This window comes from Miscanthus floridulus, unplaced genomic scaffold, assembly GCF_019320115.1.
Source record: "Miscanthus floridulus cultivar M001 unplaced genomic scaffold, ASM1932011v1 fs_40_1_2, whole genome shotgun sequence".
Classification (NCBI taxonomy): Eukaryota; Viridiplantae; Streptophyta; class Magnoliopsida; order Poales; family Poaceae; genus Miscanthus; species Miscanthus floridulus.
The window spans coordinates 21,516-38,826 of NW_027096709.1; the positions used below are offsets into that span (position 1 = coordinate 21,516).

The 17,311-nt window shown below is 47.0% G+C and overlaps 2 protein-coding genes and 1 pseudogene across 8 annotated transcripts; 1 reads left to right on the forward strand and 2 right to left on the reverse strand.

The window, feature by feature from the left end:
• Positions 1-1,965: 1,965 nt before the first annotated feature.
• On the reverse strand, positions 1,966-6,763 carry LOC136531653 (uncharacterized; annotated as a pseudogene).
• Positions 6,764-8,281: 1,518 nt separating this feature from the next.
• Positions 8,282-11,096, forward strand: LOC136531651 (protein LEAD-SENSITIVE 1-like). Its single transcript, XM_066524299.1, has 2 exons — positions 8,282-8,761; positions 10,172-11,096. Exons 1-2 carry the CDS (start codon positions 8,668-8,670, stop codon positions 10,882-10,884), a joined length of 807 nt encoding a protein of 268 aa, XP_066380396.1. The 5' UTR covers positions 8,282-8,667; the 3' UTR covers positions 10,885-11,096.
• A 738-nt stretch (positions 11,097-11,834) lies between these two features.
• On the reverse strand, positions 11,835-15,585 carry LOC136531650 (heat stress transcription factor B-2c-like). Of its 7 annotated transcripts, none has more exons than XR_010778086.1 (4): positions 15,064-15,585; positions 14,052-14,944; positions 13,371-13,771; positions 11,835-12,359 (listed from the first exon to the last, which is right to left on the reverse strand). XR_010778086.1 is itself a non-coding variant. In XM_066524296.1 (4 exons), the coding sequence occupies exons 1-3, from the start codon at positions 15,358-15,360 to the stop codon at positions 13,890-13,892; spliced, it is 1,221 nt and encodes a 406-aa protein (XP_066380393.1). In that variant the 5' UTR covers positions 15,361-15,585; the 3' UTR covers positions 13,152-13,768; positions 13,869-13,889. The 7 variants fall into 7 exon arrangements, 6 of the variants coding, with proteins under 6 accessions (XP_066380394.1, XP_066380392.1, XP_066380393.1 ...); XM_066524296.1 differs by lacking the exon at positions 11,835-12,359 and adding an exon at positions 13,869-13,920 and having other exon boundaries at positions 13,152-13,768; XM_066524295.1 differs by lacking the exon at positions 11,835-12,359 and having other exon boundaries at positions 13,151-13,920.
• Positions 15,586-17,311: the final 1,726 nt, after the last annotated feature.

The window sequence follows — 17,311 nt, forward strand, 5'->3', positions numbered from 1 at the left end:
TGAAAAGTTTGAAACTTTGCAACGCTTGAATGATGAACGCTCTTTGTTTCGATGCTCATGTTCCTGTAGTTAAATTTTTGCCGTTAATGGATAGTGTTGCAGTCGTACTTAATTAGGAGATGTGCCACAGGATTCCTCCAATTCCAATCTATAATACGGTGATTTGCAAGCCTCGCTTGGGCTAGCCTATTTGGAAGAATAGGAATAAAATGACCATTGAGATGAAATTCCCTAGTAATCCAACTGATATTATGTACTCCCTCCGTACTAAAGATGAAGTCGTATTGGACAGCGACACGGTCTCCAAAGTATAACTTTGACTAGTTATTTTTATAAAAATATTTATCAAAAAGTGATATATTTAAATTTTTGTGAAAGTATTTTTCAAGACAAATCTATATATATGGTTTTCACATTTTTCAAATTCAACAACTTAAAAGTTATTCGTGATTTATATTCCTAATGTTTGACATGAGCCTTGTCCAAAACGACTTCATTTTTTAGTATGGATGGAGTATATTGCAAACACAAACAAATGGATGATCAAAAGATGTGCCATGAAGAATTAAATGTATTTTTTTAAAAAAATTTGATGAAAACTAGAGAAGGTTTACTTAGAAGTTAAGATAAAATTAGAAGTAAACTATTACTTTAATTTTGAAAAATAAAAAAGAAAAATCTATTAAGGGTCCTTTTCACATAGTTTCGGCTTTTATGGCTCGCAGAGGAGCTAAAGTGGTTTTTGTACTGATAAATTTAGCAGGGTTTTTGGAGTGGCTCTGGCTTGAGGCCAAACCCTCCCAAAAGTTCATCCAAGAGATGGCTCTAGTTGTTACTTTAACAGGGTTTGTTCTATAGGCTCGTACCACTGCATTGCATTCGTAGGCTGAAGCGAACTTTTTTTAAAATCTCCAGCTATGAACCTTTTTATGGTTCTTTTTTACCTCCAACTTATCGTATGTTGTATTTCTTTCCACCAAACTTGCTTCTTTTGTATCACCTTTATACCTCAATTTTTGTACAACTGATTTGTCATGAATATTGCTAGTACTGATACATACAATATGGTGCTCCGCTATAGATAGGGATGAAAACGGATCGGATACGGACGGATATCACTGATATTACATTTGTTTTTATATTTCTGTCTAGATTCGCATATGAATACGGATAGTGTCAACCATGCCAGATAGGATACGATTGGATATCAACATCATAAGGACCTGTTTGGCAGGGCTCCTCTCCAGCTCCGGCTCCGGCTCCTCCAGAGGAGCCCTGCCAAACGTTTTCTTAAAAGAGCCGTTTTTCAGTAAAAAACAGAGAAGCCGGAGCCATTTTGAAGGAGCCACAATTTGTGGCTCCTCCAAAACGGCTCCGGCTTCTCCGGAGGAGCCCCTCAGGAGGAGCCGTGCCAAACAGGTCCTAAATATGCTATTTGAGTATTCAAATACAGATACGATATCGGATGTTGAATATCCGGATTCGCATATGGACAGATCTGAACCTCTCTAAACGGATTCGGTCTCGAATACGGTCGGAAAATATCCGTACCGTTTTTATCCCTAGCTACAGATGCTTACCATGGCGAAACAAATATGTATTTTTTGTAAAAAAATTTAAGTTTTGGTTGCTTATTGACAAACAGTATTTTTTTAATAGCCAAGTTTGGATAGAAAACATGTTTGTGACAATTGAATCGAAAACAAAATCATAGCATTGCCACACCTTAATTATATACCCATCCAAATAACCAACCCTGATGAAATAATACTCTGCTAACTGATTTGGACAATGAACTCAGAATCAGCAACAAAAATACTTCGACATCCTACCACGAAAACCAACTAGCACCGGTGGATTAACATGTTCCGAAGCACAAAAGCATCATCAGGTACAGAATCCATGTAAACTATGCTACAATCCAAATTCTCATGAATTCATTTACATCAAAATGAGCATGGCAACCATGCAAACCAATGTGTTCCAAAAAACAGGCTGGAAACACAGACACCTGCAAATTGTGTCTCACGTCCCTCAATAGATAATCAGAGTCTCATTTACCAGCTGACAATATCAATCAATGAAGTGGATGACCCAAGAACATCAGCACCAGTAGAGAATGAAATCCACTATAACATAATTGTCACATTGCAAAATTATATAACAAAACAGATCATACAGCAAGGCAACCTCCAGTAGTTAAGTACCGTCAGTTGCAACAATTGTTTGTCATAGACTAAGCTAAAGCCTTTGGACAAAGTCAAGTTGCTGATGAAAGCAAGAACAAGGTTGCCAGGTCAAGATATCAGGAATTCAAGACGGTGTAGAAGAAAACTAGATCCACGCAATTCAGTGCCTAGGACCCACCATGTGAGCCCATACGAGGAGAGTGAGAGAACTGCAGGTTCAAATAGCGTGAGTGAGGGTCCTGTTCATCAAACCTATAGCCTGCAAAATGAAGTAATTTGTTCAAAGATGCAGTCAATCAAGCAATGACCCCATGCTACAAAACTGGCATATTTGAAAATATAAGATGTGACAAGTTTACACAAAAATAAACTATGAAAGGGTACAAAAAGTCGGTGGATTATGCTATCGTAGAGATCTAAACTGGTTAACGAATTAGACATATTGGCATTGAAGTGGATAAAACGAACAGGTGTTGGAAAATCAAGTATGAGAAGCTGTTGCCAACCACTGTACGCAAATGTCGTGACAGAGAAGGGTCGTATTTTCTTAGATTATTAGAATCTAACTTACTGATCCAGCTGGCACATAATCATTTCTAAAAAAAAAAAGGCGTACCCAGTGCAGAGAGCTCCCGCTCTGTGCGGGGTCTGGGGAAGGGTGTCAGTGGCAAGCCTTACCCTCGCCTGTGCAATGCGAGGAGACCACGACTCGAACCCGGGACCTTCCGGTCACAGGCGGTGCACATAATCATTTCTATACTTACCTTTTTTCCTTTTGTGTTCCAAGCGTACATTAGAATTATCAGATATAACAACTGCTGTCTTATATCTTATAAGCAAATGAGATAGGCTAACAAAAGTCAAGACTCTAGAAGTTTGAACCATTGCTTGGCGCCATTCATAATCACTACAGAGTTGGAAAATACCATCCAGCACCACATGTTTTAGTTTAAACAGTTTCATAATGTACTAAGATAGTTTTCTCCAAGTAAAGGACAAAATGGCCCAGTAACATCACAAATGCAGCTAAAGATAGAAAACTGTATAAGAAAATAGTGTTACATTCACCTTGAAGACTTCTCATGGCGAGAAAAGCTTGTGCAGGGGTTGCAAAATCAACGAAGCACAAATGTCTATTAGATGTTTTGTTGACCAGTCTCATTTCAAGGAACCCCATATATTGGCGAAATATATCTAAGTAAAAAGTTAATGGGCCCAAAGACCTCAATGTTGAATGATGGAACACAAAAAAGGACACGGATTGACAACACCTGAATGTAAATTATAGTTGACCAGTGGAAAAAGAATGGCAAACAACTCAGACTCACAATAAGATCAGAAAGAGAAACCATCATCCACACAAGGATACGCGCAACTTCCCGTCTAGTACAGTTGGTAGGGAGACCTTCAACATAAATGGTGCTTGTTGCGTCTGGAGGAAGGGAGGGCTCAGGTGCACCGAAACAAGGAAACTGTAATCATTCACCAAGGATAAGTAAAAAAACAGCACTTTAACATTTAGTAAGAGTTGTCACTCTGAATTAAGAAACAAAATAATCATTATGTACCCCATTGTGTAAGTTAGGCCCATAAGATTGTCCCATTGCAGCATTCATTATTGCCGTTTCCTGCTGATGGCCAGTCATATGCTGTTCATAAGTGTTGTCTGCAAAATGTAAAGGACACTAAATTAGTTTCGCGTACACACCACAAGGCATAGATTTATAGAAGTCATTCAGGGGTACATGAAGTATGATTTCCTCAACCTCAAGTTGTGTTTTACTTCCATTTAAGAAGCAAGCCCAAATAAAAGAAATCTAAGAACAGAAACAAACAAATGAAGCTATCACCTAATTGTCACTGATACACAATACAGCGATACAGGTACGGTATGGCAATATGCAATTCTAAAAAAAACTGATACACTACTACGGGAAATATATTTATATATAACTAAACTTTAAAATTTATGAAAATAATTGAACTTTCTGGGTACCAAGAAAGCAGTTAATTAGAGCAACATCATCTAAAACAATGAAATGCTCATGCTGAATGCATATCTGTCCTAAGATGAAAGGGAAAAAGGAAAGAAAAGATAGAACAAGGAAAATATGAGCTGGGCTTCTATTTTCTGGGCAGTTGGCCCACTCAGCCCGTATAAGGACCTCAAACTTAACCATAAAATATCCTCTCATCTTGCACATAAGGCAGCCAGCCACTGCCGCTGCTCTGCTTTCTTCCCATTGCAGTTCACTTTTTCGACAACGCAGCTTTGGCACCACAGGCCAACATTTCACAGCAATGACTAGCAAAATAGGTTGCCCATGCTCTTCTCATCTCTTCAAGTATGCTCAGACTTTGTGCTCCTCCCAGACCAGCCGCCTCCAGGCTCTCTTCATTTCTCCATCTCTTCGTGACTACACATGGGCGGGAAGAGAAGTATCGGACTGAGGTATCATCGATTATCGGAAGCCATATCGGCAATTAAATTCTTTATTTTTACATCGCAATGTTCCGATACCTCTCAATATGCGTATCTGTACCGTGCCGTATTGGATACAGGTATGGTGGCGTACATGATGTATCTGTGAACGTTGATACATAGCTATCACACCATCTATCGAGAAAAGAACATCTGAACTTGGAACATAACCATGAATCAATCTTCCAAACTTAACGCTGAAGTGTAGGGTTTTAAAAAGTCCCAAGAATTGGCAATCCCATCCGCACTAAGAGGAAAAAAGAGAACCTTAATTGCATGTTTAATAGCTGCAGAAGTAAGGCCACCCAACAAAGTGGGTGAGTGCAAAGCCTAAGCTGAATCTAACAGATCCACATAAACATTTTTAGCTTTACTCGGTAGTGACAGATTCTGAAATCACTACTGAGCAGGCTGTTAATATTTGCATGAAGTGCAAACGACAGGAGTGCAAACCCTAAGCCAAACAGACTATATCCATGTGAACTCTATTGACTAGTTCTAAACTCAGGATTTATAATCATGATGATCATCGGAAAAGCATTAAAAAGTTCTTTACAACAAAACTGGAACCTACAATCTGAAATTTGGAATAAAATGCAGATGTGCTACACTGACATGTATCTCCTAGTTGTTTTTGAAAAAAATCTGAAAGATAGGCTCCCTAATCTCAATGCTTAAGAAGTACAACAGAGTAGCACGAAAATTTCATACTGGGAACTACTATTCCCAGGATTACTTCAAAGATTTAGCATGAAACATAGGCTTGAAGTTAACTACATATGTTTATGATGACTTATGTTCTATTCTTCTAGATTTATACAAAAAATGTAAAAATCTAGTCTACACCAACTTGAATACATCTATGGTAGAACATTTATTAGTCATACTCGTGATACTGTTACCAGTTACCACTTAAATAAAACAGTAATCAGGCATAAGTAGAAGTTGATCACAAACCATATTGGTCAAGACGCTGGCGCTTGCATGGTAGAGCAGCGAATTGCGGCTGTGCCATCATCACCTGGGTGCCCTGTGGATTGTGCTGCAGCATCACTGATGGAGGGCTGAATGGCAGAGGTGGCTGTGCCATCATCGTCGTGGACCTTTGTGGAGGCTGTTGCTGAAGCATCACTGGTGGAGGGCCGAGAGGCAGAGGCCGTTGTGCCATTATCACTGTATCAGCTTGTGAAGGCTGCTGTTGCTGCTGCTGCATCATCAATGGCAGAGGGCCGAGTGGCAGAGGTGGTGGTGCCGTCATGTGTCCAGCTTGAGCTTGCTGCATCTCCATCATGGACGGATGGCACATGGGCAAAGATTGCGATGGCGCCATACCTTGAGCGGGTTGGTGAGCAACCATGGGCTGGGCTTGGGCTTGCTGTTGCTGGGGCATCGAGGCCATCATCAAGCCCATGGGCGCAGCTTGAAGGAGCATCTGTATAAGTTGCTGGGAGGTCGGCACCATCGCAGGCGCGAAATGCTGCTGTTGCGGAGCCATCATGGTTGCGCCCTGCGGCGGCGCCATCACCGGGGCACCTTGCTGTGGCGCGGGCCCAGGCTGCTGAGGCGCCACCCAAAACCCGGGAGGGCCTTGCGGGGACGCGGGAGTCGCCACGTTTTCGGCCCCCTGAGGCACCACCGCGAACCCGGGAACGCCCTGCGGGGACGACGGCGCAACCATGGTCGCGCCCTGCTTCGGCGCCGCCACCGCAAAAAAACCCGAGAGCGCCTCCGTGTGACTGCGGCGCGGTCACCGCGGCTTGATGCTGGGTTGCGGGAACATCCGTCGTAGCGGCGGCGAGCCGCTGGGAGTTCGGGTCGGCCATCTCTCCTCAGGACCGGCGAGCGTCGGCTCTGATGGTGGATCTGCGCGCCGGAGACGGCTAGGGTTTAGCTGAACGGCGAATGCGGGTGGAAGGCGTCGGCCAGCGCAGGGGCGCATTCTTTTATTGGAATGCCGTTGCCAGTTTTGGCTGGCGCCCGCGGAGAGATCGCCGTGGAAGGAAAGGCAGCGGCGGTGTGAACGGGAGGGGGGAGTAGTGGCCAGCTGGCCGGCGTGATGCCGCGCGTGAGCGAGGGAGCGGGGAAACTGGCAGGTGAGTGGTGGAGGTTTTGCGTGCTGGGCTTTACTAGATGGGTCCTCCCTCCATGGCCTATGCTGAGCGCATGAGGCCCATCGATGGCGACTGGCAAACGATCAGCTGCTTCCTGGGCTCCCATCGATGGCGACTGGCAAACGATCAGCTGCTTCCTGGGCTCCCATCGATGGCGACTGGCAAACGATCAGTAGAATGTCGGTCCAGTTCAGCCCAGAATGAAAGTGATCTTCAAAATTATGCCTGTAACTTTTGGAAATCACGAGAGACGAGCAATGTCATCTCCGAGAGTTCTCAATAATTTCTTTTTTTAAATCATGGAGTTTTCCAATGCGCCAAAAAGTATTGGAAGAAAAAAAATAAATAAGACTATCTCCAATAATTTTCAATAATTTACTCCTAAAATATGGAAGACAACTTTTACAACAGGAATCCTGTATTATTTCTAAATTATCCTAACCATTTTTATATATTCTTTCTTTCTTGTACATTTGCATCAGGAACCTTTTTTCTACTTTTTATTTTTTCTCACGGCCTTCCACCTTTAGATTGATCGATGAATACGCACGTGCTAGACGCACGGATATATCCTCACGATCGGTCTATTTTTTCGAGCGTGGAAAGATTGGGAGGTGGGATTTCGCTGTTGGAGATGTGTTTTCTCCATTATTGCCAAAAATTCTAGATCATGAAGTTTTACTGGGAACTCTTGACATGCTACAGTGATGGGCTGAGATGTGTCTTGGTGGCAACAATTGGATTCTGACCAACGTCTCAACTTACTCCAATCGTACTAAATTGCCGCTACAAAATGTCTACTAGTCAGGTCAGAAAGATGGCATCGACCCGTTATATATGCTCTCGTCATTGGCCGCGACACACCTTCCCTTTGAAAATGTTACTATCACCTACACCTATCGGTGACGATCACCATCCACGAAGCTTTAGAACAACGAAGCACGGAGCAAATGAAGCCTAGCCTACCAAAGCGAGTGGCGCCACCATCAACATCAGGTGACCGGCACGACGGGAGCTCGTGGCACGGCGGCCCGGTTAGGTGCGCGTCCGCAGTTGGTGGCCGGTCCTGTACTGTACGGTCGTACCCTCTAGGCTCTACCGCTCTAGCCACCCCGCGCGCGTCCTACCTGCACGGCTGCACCTGTGTCACCGTCGTCACCGCTCTACACATGCTCTCGGATGCTCCTCGTCCCCGGTCCCTGTGTACCCAATGCAGCTGTGCTACAGTAAAACGCAGCAAAGCCATGTGCAGGAAGCGCAACGCGGGGCACGGTAGAAAAGGAACAGAGTCCACGGCGACACACGATCCGAGGCGTCGTCCCCGGCACCCCGCTGTCCCGCTGCGACGTGCCGATCCCGATTCACGATTCCCCCGCCTCCTGCCCCAACTCGGCAACTCCTCCGGTCCTCCTTTCACCAACTTCGCCGAATCACCGCGCATGTGACCCTGGTACTTGACGGGGAAATGCCCCGCGCCCCAAGCCCCAAACCCGTTTTTTTCTCGCTTGGTTCCGCCTTGAGCCGGAGGCGGCACAAGCCCAGCGACCGAGGGAGGGGGATCGGCGGTGGTGGCCCGGTGGGTGCTGTGGTGCCTGCCTTTGCCTTGTACGTGACCGCGACATTCTTTTCTTTTTCCTGGCCGTCTCCCCAAACACCACGCCGACGCCCCCCCTGCCCCTACAGCTCCACTACCCCCTCGGCGGCTCGACCCCTTCGCCTCGGCTTTCTATATAGCCCGGAAGTCCGCTCGCCCGCAACCACTCTCCATGACCCCCATCCCCTTGCTGGCTGCAATGGACGGGGTAATTGTAGTGGAGCTGTAGAGGCGGCGGGGGTGTGAGTACGACCGCGCCGACACGCTGGGAGGCGGCGGCGGCGGGTTGGGATGGGGCTGCTGTCGAACCGGGTGGAGCGGTCGGAGATCAGGCCCGGCGACCACATCTACACCTGGCGGGCCGTCTACGCCTACTCCCACCACGGTACGCTCCTCAACCCCCTCCGATGGTGACAAGGATTCCTGCCCTCACGAGTTCTAGTAGCGAATTGCCGCCGCCGATGGCGCGGATCACGAATTCTAGTAGTGTGCAAGTTACCTGTTCACCGGAACTCTGGCCCGCGCCGGCTCAGTTGGGCTTTCTTTTCGCAGCCGCTGGACGCTGGTATTGGTTGTGTTTTTGCTCTGTCCGGCGAGAGGATTAATCGTGGTGATTCGTGTGTGCGTGAAATGTGAACGCCTCTGTGCGTCGCCTCAACTGGCTAATCTGTGAGGTTTTCCTTCTGTTCTGTTGTCCTTGTATATTTGCAGAATTTCCCTGCAAAAACCATGCCAATTCTTATGGCCTCCCCTATTTACTCTTGAGATTTTTGTTCACATCAGATGAGGCTTCAACTGAAGATACCGTACTCTGTACATAAACCCTTCCAGATGGCTAGGATGCCACATGCTTGTGTCCTACTGTTCTGCTTTCCATGTAGAACAAATGGCACTTGTTGCTGCTCACCTACCGCTAACCAACGTGTCTGTCTGTTTCTGTGCTGTTTTTTTTCTAGTGTGGAGCAGCCTTATTGTTAACTCGAGGACATGCAGGAAAGAAACACTACAGGCTATAAGGTTGACCCATGCTTAACTGTGCCTGATAAGTGAGTAGTTTAGGCCTAGTTGCTGTAAACTCTGATCACCAAAGTATCCTATGTTAACTATAGTTGTTGAACTATTCAGTCATCACTTTTACTAGTTGAGGTAACTAACTTTATGTATTTATTATTTACCACAGTTCTTTTACTTTGCATCTCGAGGTCTTTGATCTTCGTTTAGGGAGCTTAGATAGACGACCCTTCTACATTGTCACAATTGTGCTATAGGGACAGTGTGTCTCCACAATCAGTGCCTATTGTTGGCAGATGCCCTGTTCTGCTCCATAAAGTTAAAGTGGCTCTTTATGGTACTAATTTAGTAAGGCCCATTAGCCTGTTCGGTTGGCTGGTTCGTATCGTTGCTGGTTCGTGAAGAAGTACTGCTAGCTGGTTTGTGTGAGAGAAAAATACTGTTTCGACTGGAAATTTATGATCGTTTACGACAAGCCACAGCCAAACCATTTGGGAGGACAAGATCTGGGTTCTGCACTACCTGCATGAAAAGCTGCTCAATTTGTTGGGGAAAAAACCATTTGGTTTCTTCTCCTGCATCATACATCCTCTCTGGCTCTGGATTAATTTGTCAAGTAATAGCATTTTTACATGTTCCAGCAAATTACCCATTATTAAGAGAATGTCAGCATGTTGTTCACAACAGGGCAATATGTAAAGCATTCATATATCGTTAACTACCGTTTTGAAATTCATTTCCATAATTCCATTGCTTCTCAAGCAATTTTCTTATGTATGTTCAGGTATTTATGTTGGAGGGAGCAAAGTGGTCCATTTTACACGAAAGAAAGAAACTGAAAGTTCAGATTCATCAGACTCCACCTCCAGCCTGATCTCAGAGGTTCCATCAGAGTGCCCAACATTCCCTGATTGTGGATTTCAGCCGCCCAACAGTGGTGTTGTCCTCACTTGCTTGGACTGTTTCCTCCGCAATGGTTCTCTCTATTGCTTCGAGTATGGAGTGCCATCTGCGGTTTTCCTTGCAAAGCTTCGTGGGGGGACCTGCACCATTGCCGAATCAGACCCACCAGAGGTTGTTGTCCATCGAGCGATGTACTTGCTTCAGAATGGTTTTGGAAATTACGACATGTTTGAGAAGAACTGCGAAGACTTTGCACTCTACTGCAAGACTGGGCTTCTACCAGTTGAGGAACCTGGCATTGGGACTAGTGGGCAAGCTTCTTCTGCCATTGGTGTGCCGTTGGCAGCTCTTCTGTCCACTCCGTTTAAGCTTCTGGCTGCTGGTCCGCTTGGAATGGCCACTGTCACAGCTGGGATGTACTGTGCTGGCAGATACATTACTGACATAGGAGTAAGGAAGGACGTAGCAAAAGTTGAAGTGGAGAAATTGTCGTTGCACCCTGGTTTCCACCTTATTGAAGACGAAGAATCAGTTAACAAGCCATCAGAAAAACCGAAGACCTTGCTCCCTATGAAGAGGAAACGAGAAAGGTGACTGCGAAACGCAGCTGAGGATGAACTTCTCTGCCCTTCAATTGGTGTCGAATTGTGGATAATTTGGGATATAGTATATGCTCCACTGTAATAAGACTGGATGGTATAGATATGTGCCTTCAGAATGTGCCCTAATTGGATTAGGTGCACACCTCACATGGTCAATTGTAACTGCCTTATAAATTGAATCATCAAATCACTATATCATGTAAATTTTCTTCTATGTTTGTTTCAGTCTACTGCTACAATTAACAACAGTTATATTCTTTACTGATTTGGGAGGTCACCATAGCTGTAGTTACTCGGTACGGCAAACTGCCGACAATGTTTTCATCAGGTATAATTAACGTTAGCCTTGCCTCATGAATCATGATTGCTGAATGACTACTTGTTCAGATTCTACTAGTATATGCAAGTCACGTCCGAAAGTTCAGCAGGGCGAATATGCTTGTTGTTTCCTTCGGAAATTACTGTACCTCCATGGCTGCATCCGTAGGCTTTCTTACTACATGCATGGCTTTCTCTTTATGCCTTTAATCATTGATCTGGTAGGCCTCGACAACACCTACCCCTGTTTTTCCGTTGTTTTTTCACTGATCTGGATCAAAAGGCTGTACAAGCTATGTACTGAGATCTGGGCGTGGATTTGAGCTAAAGAAAAGCCGGTGCCTGCCTGGACGGCTAGACAAATATGATCAGAAAAATACCATCTGCAACTGCGGTGTGCTTCCTTGTCAATATGATCTGTTTGACCTGCACTTTTCATTTGTACTGGTGTGTAAGTACGTATGCTTCTCGGCACGTGAGTGTTGCCATGCATTTTATTTTACCTTAGAAGGTATGCACTTCTTTTACCGTTCCTTCCTCCATGTATATTTCAGTGGTGTAATTCAGGTCGTTGAAAGTCACTATACGTTAGAAAACAAAATATAAGTGAAGCGGGTTAGAAGTACAATTTCTCCTACACTACTGAGCCAAGCTTCGGCTGCTTCGCTGTTCTGTTTTACCTCAAAATTTTCAGCTCGAAAATTGTATGGACGAGCAAACGGTAATAGAAGTGAATGATATCTTCACTTATTCAGTTTTTCTCCAAGCCCAAATGAAAAAGTGTAGCCTACTGGACTATATGACTTCAGATCGCTATGCCCGCCACTAGCACATCAACAACCGGCCTTCCCGTCTGTGCTGCTCGAATCGGCCCAAATGCTTTGGTCAATCCCAGCAAAGTGGCATATGCCTGAACGCCCAGGAGTATCTAGCTTCTCATTCTTTTTACAGAAGCTTTTGGGTTGCTTTGACACTTTAACCTTTAGGTCCACTGAAGAATTTCTCTTTTTGCATTCTTCTTACCTATTCGCAGACTGAGGTATTATATTTTTTGAGAACTTCAATTATTGTAAGAGACTGGCATCATGCGCCATTTTGCAGCTCGTGTTCTACCTTATGCACCGGAAGCCAGCAAAAGAACTAGTTCAGCTGTGCAAGAAAGGAAGAGAGCATAAGGACAAGAATGAAGAATGAGAATGACATGCAGGCAATTAGAGCCTATTTGATGGTGGTTTGAAAGCCTGTTTAGGTTTGAACGCGTGAGACTACGATTTGTGTTGCCTATCTCCTCTATCCTATAACATAGTGCATTCTAAAAATGTTAGTACATATTAAGAGAGAACACAAGAGACCATGTGCCATCATTTTATTTCCTAACCAAACGCTATAATAAGCATTATTAATAGTGATTGGTTGATAAATAAAAAGTATGTTTAATACAAAATTGTTTTTTTCCTGGAATTCCTTATATTTCAGTATAAGTTTTAAAGGCCAGAATTCGCTATATTGTAGGATTGAGGGAGTAGCTTCGATCTAAACACGCCTCAAGCTTCACCTTTTTTTTCTGGATTGTCCACTATGGAAACTATAATTCCATTTTCTTAGGGAAATGCAACAATCAAAATGTATCAGCTGCAAGTCAAGTCTACCTTGCTCTAAAATAAACATTCTAGCGCGCCGATCAATTTTTTTTTCAAAGTTCAAAGTTGATTAGTGCTAATAACAAAAGGCATGTTGTATTTTTGCAGCTTTGTTCAGGAAACATCAGGCCAGAGAGGTATATCTAGTATGCAAAACAAAGAAAAAAGAATTAAGTGCACGAGCGGCTTACAGTGGCGGAGCCAGATTTCACGGCTGGGCAAGTACAAAAAATTTCCGATGCATATGCAATAGTAATAAGGGACAAAACCAGTATAAAATTAATTCTGGTGCACAACTCAAGTAGTATATATATAATTTTCTTAAAATATATGCTAGGTAAATTATTTGTTTACTTTGGTAACAAGGCACCAGGCAAAGTGAACCTGGTGTCACCCCTGGTAATAATCAAAGTATAAGTTCTTTATCTACCTTACAAAAAAAAACAATGCAACATTTCTTTCAAATAAAAGAACACAATGCAACAACAAAAAAATAGAAAATGAAACCTTCAGTTCTTACTCTGAAGAATCAAGAATGGATCTAGGGTCTTTTGTGTTCGTCGTGCTGTTGCTTCAAGCCGCAGATGAGAGAGGTGCCGAGGGGAGGGTCGGACACCTGGACGCCGGAGCCGAGGGGGAGCCTGCAAAGACCACTGACCGCCGCCGCCACCACCAGAGTAGTGTCGAGCGCAAGGTGCTGCCGTGTTCCCGACTGCCAGAGGGCCGATGGGCGAGGGGCCGATCGGGCGAGGGCAGAAGAGCCGAGGGGGAGAGCCGACCTGCCGTGCCGCCGCCCGCCGGTGCAGCTGCCGCCCTTCCGATCAATGCGAGCGACGGACGAGAGCAGAAGACATGGGACGGAGTACGATCGATGGGTTTCTGTCTTTCTGAGTTCGTGGGCTGCTGCTACTAGTTGTTCTACTGGGACAAGAAGCATACATGAACGATTGAGATGAGCATTCATCTAACAAGAAGCATACATAAAATAAGTACACAGCTGCCGATCATGGATTCTGACCGCTGATTTTATAAGCACAGACTACAAGGGAGAGGAGTTTCTCAGTCCCCAACTAGCAAAGCAAAAACAAAAAAAAAAACTAGTATTATTAATGTTTCTAAGATGATAATTAGTTGCCCATATAATATGGCAATTGTTTAATTGCTACTAGACGCTTCTACAAGGTGGGGCGGGCCCACTCACCTGGAGTTGGACCCGTCTTGGTCGGACCCGGCACCCTGGTCCGGCCCGTTGCAGGGCCGCATCGAATGGTACACGGGCTTGGGCCGGTATATGGGCCACGGGTGCTGGTCCGGCGACGGCTCGTTGCTACTGCTAGGATGCTGTTGTTGTTGCAGATCCGACGCCTCCGTCCTCACCTCCGCTCCGGCGCCGTGGTCCGCCTGTTCCTCGCCGGTGTCGTCTTCGTCGCGCATCCGCTTCAGCCCGATGGAGACGCCGAACAGCCTCGCGGCCTGGTCGGGGTCCGCTTCGGCGACGAGGCCCGCGGCCACGGTGGCAAGACCCGGGCACGCGGGCATTAGGTCGAGGATCGCCGTGGGGAGGGGCGGAGGCGCGGGTGCGGCCTCCGATGACTCGCCGGAGCAGTTGACGACGGAGGACAGCGCTGCGGAGGCGTCCAGCTTCTGGGAGGAGGCGTACTTGGTCATGAGGAGCAGGATGTTGTTGCAGAGCTTCTTCATCTGCCCGAGCTCGCGGGTCAGCCGCGCGTTCTCCCGGCGGAGGCGCTCGTTCTCCTCGCCCGTGTCGCCGGACGCCGACGCGCCAGCGGAGCCGGACGCGGCCGCCTGCGGGTGGTCCTCGGCGGATCCGGAGTTCGAGGAGAGGACCTGCTCGTCGGTAGAGAGCGCCGGTGAGGCCGGCCGCGTCACCGGCAGCGCCATGGGGATAGGTGCCGCGGCCACCGTCACCGCCCCGGACGCCGCGGCGGCGGCCGCGGTCGCCAGCCCAGCCACTGGCGTGGCCGGAGCCGGCGCTACCTTCCGGCGGTGTATGTCGCAGAGCAGGCGCTTCTCCCCACGGCGGAAGAAGTCGTTGGCGAACTCCCACCGGTCGGGCACCATCTTCCTAAATCCCTACGTCACAGCCAAGCAAATCCAAACACATCACTCAGACATGGAGCTCCATGCCGAGCCAGACCAAGCCCAACCCAAACCCGATGGAGGAATAAGCCAAGCGAGCATCAGTATCGTACGTAGGTGTTGAGCTGCCGCACGAAGCTGGAGAAGTTGTTGTGCTTGAAATACTTGGGGAGGAGGTCGCGCGCGAACTCCGCCGGCCGCCACACCACGAACGTCGACCCGTCCTCGTTCCACGAGATCACGTCGTCCACCGCCGGGTCGTCCACCAGCTGGTACGTCTTGGTCAGGAACGGCGTCGGCAGGGACCTCTGCCCGGCCGCGTCCGCAGCAAGCGCTGGCGCCGGGGCAGGCGCGGGCGCAGGGGGGTCGCTGCCAGCGGCCTCCCCGGCGGCGCCGCCCTGCTCGGCCATCTAGCCAGCGCCGTAGCCCGGCTGGATCTGAGCCGGCGAAACCGTAGCTTCCAGATGCAGGAAAGAGCGAGCCGCGTTGGGTGGAAGGTACGGAAGAAGAAGCCTTCTGGAAGCTTCGGTTGCGGATTAGGAAATTTTATATTCCCACCAACGGGAGGAGGAGAGGAAGGAGAGGAGAGTGACGGTGAGAAAGGTAGCAGCAGCACGAGGAAAAAACCCTGCCCACTTCGTGAACCGGACTGCGACAAAAACCACTCGTACCCAGCGAAAGCTTGCTAGATGGTGGGCCCAGACGCTAGATATCTCGCTGCGGCGCTGTCCCGACCCGTCAGATATGGCTCCGGTGTGGAACGAACGGCTGGGATCGGAGTTAGCGCAGGATTTGGTTCTCGGTGGGCAGGGGTAGGGTGCAGCAGGGTGGCGGGCGGAGGAAAGTGCGCGAAGGCCGGAAGGTTCCTGCCTTTTTCACGCCCATTCCTTCGGGAAAGTTCAGGTAGGCGCGTTGGCGGGCCAGGGTGGATTGGATGGGACACGGGTCGACCGTCGAACCACGGATGCTGGATGGGATAAGGTTTTTCCTCCTCCGTTTTTTTCTTTTTTCATTCTTTCCGTCGTCCTCAACACCCAAATTGTCGCATTTCGTCCCGTTCGTGTGCGATCCGTTTTTTTTTTTAATCTGAAACAGTGTTTTCCTCTCACAAATTTCTTCAGATTTCTTCAGAATTTCTCCAAGCGAACGGGATCTTCAGGGGTAAAAATAATAGTAGAATACAGTATCCATATGCAGAGAACCGATATTTTTTTTTAGATATTAAGATTTTAAAAAAATAGTGAACTTATACTCTAAATAAATTATGAGCTAATTGTTAGTCTTAACATAGGACAGGAACTAATAGTTGTACTAATTTTTTAGTCAAGCGGAGGTGCATCTTTGGTGCGGCAGCAGCAACTGGTCTACGGCGGCTCACCATAACTGTCGCCATGGCAACTGGTCTCACTTGGCGATGGCCAGTTTTGGCGGGTTACGGTGGCTCCTATGTTTAGTGAGTTAGAGTGGTTATGTTGGTGGCAACAATGCACAACTACTAGCATTTGTAAAGTACAACAGAATGTTTCGGTTACGATGCTTGGCTGAATGGATAGTGGTGTGGCATGCTTCCTGCAAGGGGTGGTCTGTAGTGGGTTGGTATTTGTTGGGTTGGCTACAGTATATGCTGACCGACGTGGTTGTGACTGGCCATGCAAACCAATGGTCGGCTCGCCACCGCTGTGACAACCAATAGATGGCACCTCGCTGCAGATGATGGCTTGTGCGGGGATGCTGGTGGTTTCTGTAGAAGCTTGAGGGGCAGCGAAGTGCAATGGTGTTGGTGGCACTCTTTGCGTGGTGCAGGAACAAGATGTGGCTTCCCATGATGGTTGATGCCATGCAGGATGGAGGAGCCCCTTGTGGGCTGGCGTGGTGGCGGCAGGTCACACATGCCTGTTGTAGGAAACCGTGACGTCTAAGAGGGGATGAATTAGACAACTTAAAATTCTAACTCTAAACTATGGTATCTTTTTCTAACCCTAGCAAAACTTATATAATAGATAAACTATCTTAATATGCAACTACGGTTTTGCTAGTGTGTTGTTATCTCTACCGCAAAAGGAGTAGTGCAATCAATGTAAATGTGGAAGCTAAAGAGCAAGGTAGAGATATGTAAACTCCCGTCGATGACTCTGGTATTTTTAACGAGATATCGAGAAGCGCGCAAGCTTCCCCTGGTCCTCGTTGGAGCCCCTCGCAAGAAATCCCTCGTAAGGGCTAAGCTTCCGGCCGGGTAACTCCGTGGATAGCCTCGGGCCTTTCCCACGCGCAAGTGGGTCTCCGACGTGCCTTTCGGCAAGCCTCTCCTAGATGCTCCCCGCCGTCTTCACTATCAAGCTTCTCGTCGAAACGCCACGGGCC